Source organism: Dama dama, chromosome 4 (genome assembly GCF_033118175.1).
Source record: "Dama dama isolate Ldn47 chromosome 4, ASM3311817v1, whole genome shotgun sequence".
NCBI lineage: Eukaryota > Metazoa > Chordata > Mammalia > Artiodactyla > Cervidae > Dama > Dama dama.
Window position 1 is genome coordinate 51,085,820 of NC_083684.1, and position 7,100 is coordinate 51,092,919.

At 54.3% G+C, this 7,100-nt stretch overlaps 1 protein-coding gene across 1 annotated transcript; it reads left to right on the forward strand.

Annotated features, from left to right (window-relative positions):
• Nucleotides 1–3,787: 3,787 nt before the first annotated feature.
• ETV2 (ETS variant transcription factor 2) lies at nt 3,788–6,117 on the forward strand. Its single transcript, XM_061135370.1, has 4 exons — nt 3,788–3,857; nt 3,956–4,033; nt 5,544–5,656; nt 5,902–6,117. The coding sequence occupies exons 1-4, from the start codon at nt 3,788–3,790 to the stop codon at nt 6,100–6,102; spliced, it is 462 nt and encodes a 153-aa protein (XP_060991353.1). The 3' UTR covers nt 6,103–6,117.
• Nucleotides 6,118–7,100: the final 983 nt, after the last annotated feature.

The following is a 7,100-nucleotide window of genomic DNA, read 5'->3' on the forward strand; positions in this document are numbered from 1 at the left end:
TCCTTGGCTAGGCTTGGAAGTACTCTTTGGAGAGCAGGGCTTAGCATCCCCAACTCTGGAGATAGTGGGGAGCCTTGAAAGTTTATATAAACTTGCAGATGGGCATTTTCAACACTGCTACATGCCTGTTAGATCTTCTTGAAACCTCTCAAGTGTACACTGAGTACAGCCCATTCCTCAGAGGAGGAAGTAGAGGCTTAGTGCAAGGTCAAAGCCAAGTGGAGGCTCACCAGTGGTCTTCTGACTGCCTTGTGTTCTCAGCACCAGGGTAGTGGGTCTTCTGGGCCCTGCCCTTTTGGAGCTCAGAGCTTTCCAGGCTTTCATTCATTCATCCACTGTCATCAATGACCTGGACAGTGTGTGGTACAGTGGTAACAGTGTTCCTAGCTAATGGTTCAGTGGCAGAGATCAGGCCATTGCCAGACAATGACAGCCCAGAGTTATCAGGGTTGGGATGGGGAACCATCCCTAGGAGTCCAGGAAGGCCTCCTGAAGGCACTGGCCATTTCTGAAACTATTTCATTCTCTTCCTATTAATATCATTCTCTCTCCTTGTTTCTGCCGTCCTCACCCTTTAGGTCTCTGAGACTGTTTTCCAGTTTCTTCACTCTGCCAAAACCTAGTCAACTTCTGCTGTCTCTTTGAATGTTTATGCCTCCTGTTTCTCTTGAGTCCCCCTCGGCTGCTTTTCTCTTTCTAAATGTCTCTGAGTCTCTCCTCTTTTTCCATCTGTAAGTCTCTTCACAGCTCCAAGCTTGTCTCTGCTTTTCAGAAGTAAGTGTGCATGCAGGACCTTGAATGCCAGACTGAGAGCTTAGACTTTACCTTGAAGGCAGCAGCCAGCCATGAGAAGCTGAGACAAAGTTCAAGCAGGGGCCTGGCATCACAGATTTGCACTTTAGAGCAAACTGGGGTTCAGGAAGGAGATTGGAGCAGTGACCAGCCAAAGTAGGGAGATGGCATGGGGAGGGGACAAGGGTCTCCCAGGGACATAGCCATCAGAACCCCAGATTGGGAGGGGAGAAACAATACCAAGGCTTCTCGGGAAGCCAGTCACCCAGGAGAGGTGTCAGATTTCCTCTGTTCCGGTCTTCCTCCCTTACTGCCCACTCTGACGTCACATTTTCCAGTCTGGTTAGAGGGGTGAGGGCCTCCTTTCAATGACAGGAAGTGCCCTCGAGCCCCCTGCCACCTGGCTGGACCACCCAGCTCCAGAACCCTCAAACCCCATCCCCACATCACTGGCCCTTCCCTTCTAAACCCCTTCTATTCATTGCAAGCAAGGGAGGAGATGCAAATGATTCCAGAAAGGAGGGTTTTAAACATGCATTTAAGTCCCAAGGAGAGAGAAGATCAATGGGAGTGAGAGACAGATGGACCGAGATGGAGGGAATGTAGTCAGCAGAGACTGAGGGGTGGAGAGGAAGACAAAAAGAGGAAGAAATGAGAGCGGTGGGTCAGAGGCAGTACAACAGGAAAGGGAGTTGGGGGGAAAGTCCAGAGAGGGAAAGAGATGGAAACAGATAAGGAGGTAGGGAGAGAGAGAGGAACACTTAGAGACAGATGGAGAGGGACTGTGGTCCAGTGGTTAGGATTCCACACTAATTGTCAAGGGCAAAGGTTCAATCCCTGATCGGGGAGCTGAGATCCCACAACCAAGAGTCAGGCCTGATACAACACAGGACACCAACCCAGGGCAGGAAGACATGGAGAGAGACCAGCTTCAGGCCTGGTGGGGCACAGCAGATACAAGATTCCTCTCAGACCGCCGGGTTAGATGGATGGAGGGACCAATGACTCCTGAGGGCTCTGTGGTTCAACCAACACTGGGTCCAATCCCAGCACCAGCCACCCTCTGTGTGACCTGGTGAATGGCTCTTCCTCTTGGGGCCGTTTCCTTTGTGTAACACAGAAAGGCAGTGCCCACACCCCCCAGAATGGCAAGTGGTTAATGATCAAACTGGGTGAATGTTGGAAAAGGTCCATATTAAAGAGGAGGTTTTTTTTTTTTTTTAATTTTTAACACACAAATTTTTGTATTGGAGTATAGTCGACAAACAATTTGTAGTTTCAGGTGAACAGCAAAGGGACTCAGCCATACATATACATATATCCATTCTCCCCCAAACCCCCCTCCCATCCAGGCCGGCACATAACATTGAGCAAAGTTCCATGTGCTATACAAGAGGTCTTTGTTGGTTATCCATTTTAAATATAGCAGTGTGTACATGACCTTCCCAAAGTCCCTAACTATCTCTTTCCCCCCAGCAACCATAAGTTCGTTTTCTAAGTCTGTGAGTCTTAAAGGGGTTATTTTTAATGATACATATCTACTTACCAATATTGCAGGATGGAAACAAGCATAGGTTCTGATGTCAAGCGACCAGGGTGTAGGGTTGCAAGATTTAGAAAATAAAAATACAATACACTTAGCTAAATTTGAACTTAAGATAAACAACAAATAATTTTCCAATTGTATGTTCCAAATATTGCATGTGTGTATGTATATGTTGCAAGTATACATGGTTTGGTTTTGCTGAATCATTGGAAAAGTTACAGACATAACACTTCACCCCTAAATAGCTGTGTTCCTTAGAAATAGCATTTCATATTATAATAGCATTATCACATCATAGAAAATGATTCATTCTATATCTCATATTCAGTTCCTACTCAAATTTTCCCCATTTGTCCTGAACTAGTATAGCATGAAAGGGCACAGATTCTGGAAATGAAGAAAAGTGGGAGTAATCCTCAATTTCCCCTTTCATAAAATCAGGATAAGACTAATACCTACCTCGTAACGGGATTAAACAAAGGCCCACAGTTTGGTGGTATGCAATGAGCCCCCAGTAAATGTCAGCTATTACTATCACTGTTGTTATTGTTTACGTTGTTGTTACTGTCCTTGGAAGCATCCAGAATGTCCTCCTCAAAGCCCTCGGAAGGGGAGAACTGGGCCTGGTGGAGGATCCCAGGTCAATCTACCCCCACCGTATCCCTCACAGGCCCCCTGCCGATTGTGACGTCTGTCGACCGGGGGTCTGGCCGGAAATCCCCCTTCCTGTTGCAGATAAGCCTGGCACAGCCCAGCTGACCCCTGGCCCGCTTCCCCCACCACCTCCCATGTCGCAGGATCAAGTCCCCAATCCCCACCCCCCCCCCGCCCGGCTCTTGTCACCCCGGAAACACCCCTTGCACCCTGGTCTCAACCCAGCCTGCTGTTTCCCAAGCTCCCGTTCAAGTCCAGGCCAGCCATGCAGCGGTACAACCAAAGCTGCCTCCCAAAGCTACCCCAGAGGCCGGCGGTCATCCCCGGGGCCAGAGGGGAGTGGGGCGGGGGTGACATGGCTTGGCCACGCCTCAGCCCCTGCAACTCGACCCCTACTGCGACCCCCAGCTCTGACGTCTTGGAAAATCCGCTCCCCCTGCTCAGGCCCCCAGGGGAGGGGTGCATAGTATGAAATGGGGCTGAGACCCCCGGCTGGGGGCAGAAGGACCTGCCAGAGGTGAGCCATGAACTGGGGGCTGGAAGACCGGGTGTCTGGGGGTCTGGTTTCCTGGGTCTGGGTGTCTGGGGGCCCTCACTCCTGGATCTGAGAGGAAAGGACACTGGAGGCCAAGATTTCAGGGCCCTGAGGAAGAAGGGAGCAGAGGCCTGGACTCCTCCTTGTGAGGGAAGCTAGAGATGGGGCTCAGACTCCAGGTTCCCTAAGTGTCACGGGCTCACCCTGTGCCCTCCCCCCCCGCCTTTTTTTCCAACCCAGTACATTCACAACGGACATCCATGGACTTGTGGAACTGGGATGAAGTATCACCACAGGAAGTGCCTCTGGGGCACAGGACGTCAGGGCTGGGTAGGTCCCAGGGGCTGAGACGATGTGTGTGGGGTGGGTGCGCAGGTGGGGGCCTTCGCTGAACCTGATGGGGCTCTGTCTAACCTCACTGCCTGCAGAAGGATCTGAACTCAACTTCTATATCCCTGAACTGGCACTCCAAGGGGACACGCCGACAGAGGACACATGCTGGAAAGGTGGCTGTGGGCTGGGACCTCTGGGTGCTGGGGAAGAAGGTGAGGCTGGGCACCTAGGTCTGAGGAAGGGGGCATGCTGCTCCTGTGGTTGAACGCAGAGAGGGGTGTGGTCTTGAACTGCAGAGGTTGAAGGAGGAGGAGGGGGCCAATGTCCCGAGTCCTAGGTCTGAGTGAGTAGGAGCTGGGATTGAGAACGCTCAGTCCCTGACAAAGTCCACTGGGTGAGTGGCTAAGGGGAGTCTCCAGTCACTGTGCACACCCTTCCCTAAATCAGCTACATCCTTATTTCTTGCAGGGCTCCCACAGACAGACTGGAGCTCTACTCCGTACCCAGAAGCTCAATGGGGGGCGGGTGAGTGTGTGCGGAGAAGCGCGGGGGGAGGAGGGGACTGGGGTCCTCCACTGTGACTAGTAGAGGTTTAGACTCCGCGATCTTTGAAGGGGAAGGGGGCTAGGACGAGGGACACTGTGTCCTTAAGGTGGTATGACCTAGATCCCGGAGCCTGGAGTCCCAGACGCCACGGCTGAGAGCTTCGACTCCCAGAACCCCAGAGGGGAGCGGGGATCGGGACACCTGGGCTTCTCTCACTTGGGGTCCCTTTGTCCTCGCAGAGCCCGCCCCTCAAGCTCTTCCGTGGCCGGGAGACTGGACAGACCTGCCGTGCTCCGGCACCATCCCTTGCAGCGGTGTTTCCCAGGCCCTGGGTCCCGCCCCTTGGAACGGCCCCGAAGGGGCTGCCGGCCAGAATTACGCCACCTCCGCGGGAAGTGCCAACTCTCGGTCGCGCACCCAGGTCGCCTCCAGCTCCACCAGCTGGGACTATTCTATCGGCCCCGACAGCGCCACCTGCTGGGGCAGGAGCCTAGGCGGGGAGCCCTGCGCGGACCCAACCCTTCCTTGGGCCGGGCTTGCGGCCTCGGACTGTACCACCTCTTGGGACTCAGGGCTGCATACGGATTGCACCACCTCTTCCAAGGGGTACCAGAGCTCAGATCTCACCACTTGCTCTGAACCCACCCAGCAGTCGGACCGCGCAACCTTGGCTCGTTACCCCAAAGCTAACCACAGAGGTGAGGTCCGCGAGATTTTGTCCGATGGGAGCGAAGCGAGCGTCTAATAAAGCGCTAAGGGGGCGGGACCCAGGAAATTGGCGGGGCTCCGGGGGGGGGGGACGGGGCCTCACTGCCGGCTACCTAGGGAGGAGAGGAGTAAGACACAAGTAGTTTCTAGTGTTTCTAGGGAGCAAGGGACGAGGACCTAGGCTCCTGGGTGAGAAGAAAGAGATGAGGATCTGAATGCCTGGGTCCCCAAGATGGGGCAGGCAAAATCCTAAATCTCCGACTTGGGGGCTCCGGACGCCTGGGTCCCCAGGCCAATTCTTAGGTCCCTTAGATCGAGGAATCCGGATTTGTTGGTCTCCGAGAAGGAGCAGATCCAGATTCCTGGGTCATCGAAGCGACATCATCTCGGGCCAGGAAACCTGAGTGTACACTTGTCCCCACCCCTCAGGTCCCATTCAGCTGTGGCAGTTCCTCCTGGAGCTGCTCCAAGACGGAGCGCGTAGAAGCTGCATCCGCTGGACCGGCAATAGCCGAGAGTTCCAACTGTGCGACCCCAAAGAGGTAAGGCAGTTTCCCAGACCCGCCAAGTACCGCCCAGGTCTCCCAGGGTTCACCTTAGCCCCACCAGCACTTTGCCTAGTGCTAGGCCCCGCCCCCAGCCTCGCCTTCTTCTCCAGCCTGCGGCTCCCCGCCCAACCCTCTGCAGACAGACCGGAACCCCGCCCCCGCCCCACCCATCCGCCGTCTAGCCCCGCCCTCCCCAACCCTCTCCCGCCCTTTCGGACTAAGCCCGGGCTCCTCGCTAGGTGGCGCGGCTGTGGGGCGAGCGCAAGAGGAAGCCAGGCATGAATTACGAGAAGCTGAGCCGAGGTCTGCGCTACTACTACCGCCGCGACATCGTGCGCAAGAGCGGGGGGCGCAAGTACACGTACCGCTTCGGGGGCCGCGTGCCTGGTCTAATCTATCCCGACCTTGTGGGAGGCGGGCTGGAAGCAACGACCCAATAAAAATACCCAATCAAGCCTCGTTGTGCTGTCTGCATCCTTCCCACTGATACAAACTACTTCTGCTTGGGAGCCTGTGCGCACCACCACATCCACATCACCCCACCCCCACCCCCGCCCCCAACAAACCCCATGTGATCCCAGGAAACACGATGACTAAAACAGACCCAAGACCCTAAGGGGAACTACTGTGTGCTCGCTGTGTAATGGGACATGCAGAGGTTTCAAACTCAGTCCCCACTGCGCCTGCCTTGTGCTGGGACCTGCACAGGAATCAGACCCTATCACTAACTTTCCAGTTTACCTACTGTTCCCCTCTTGAAGAGAAGGCTTATATTCTAAAAAAAAAAAAAAAAAAAGGGGGGGGGTCCTACTGTGTGCCTTCCCAGTGCTAGGGACCATCAAGGAATTAGACCTAGTGCTTGCCCCCTAAAGGCGTCTACTCCAACCCACGGGACACAGAACTCATATTCCAAGGAGAGCCTACCTGGATCGGGGAACTACTGAGCCTGAAAGAGAGCCTATTAAGTGGTCCTCCCGTGGGCCATGTTGGGGACTTAGCACTGACAAAGACAACTCTGGACCTTGCCCGTAGGAGGTTCACAGTTCAGTGAGGAGACAGAACCCCCCCACCACCACACAGGGACAGCCCAGAGTGGTCAGGACTGGGTTGGGGGAGCCCTGCAGGGGTAGAGTCCCCCCCAAAGAGGGACTTGCCCTAGCCTGAGGCTGGAAGTTGGGGGTTGGTCAGGGAAAACTTATTGGAGGAGAAAAATAGCTGATTTAAGAAGTCAGGTAGGAAAAAAAGAAGTCAGGTAGGCAAAGAATGTTCCAGTCAGAAGAAATCAAAGGCCTGGAGAAAGATCTTACAGCACTGTTCAATGAATTAAAATATCAGCGTAGCTGGAGAGGGGACCATGAGTCAGTTCACAAAGTTCCAAGACGAAGTGCCCATGTGGGCCATGGTAAGGGGCCTGGACTATGTCCTGAGGGCACAGGGG

Coding starts and splice junctions, on each gene's coding strand:
- ETV2 (XM_061135370.1), top strand. CDS start 3,788: ATGGACTTGTGGAACTGGGATGAAGTATCACCACAGGAAGTGCCTCTG. Junction 4,034..5,543: donor AGAGGACACATGCTGGAAAG/GTGGCTGTGGGC, acceptor CCCACCCCTCAG/GTCCCATTCAGCTGTGGCAG. Junction 5,657..5,901: donor AACTGTGCGACCCCAAAGAG/GTAAGGCAGTTT, acceptor GCTCCTCGCTAG/GTGGCGCGGCTGTGGGGCGA.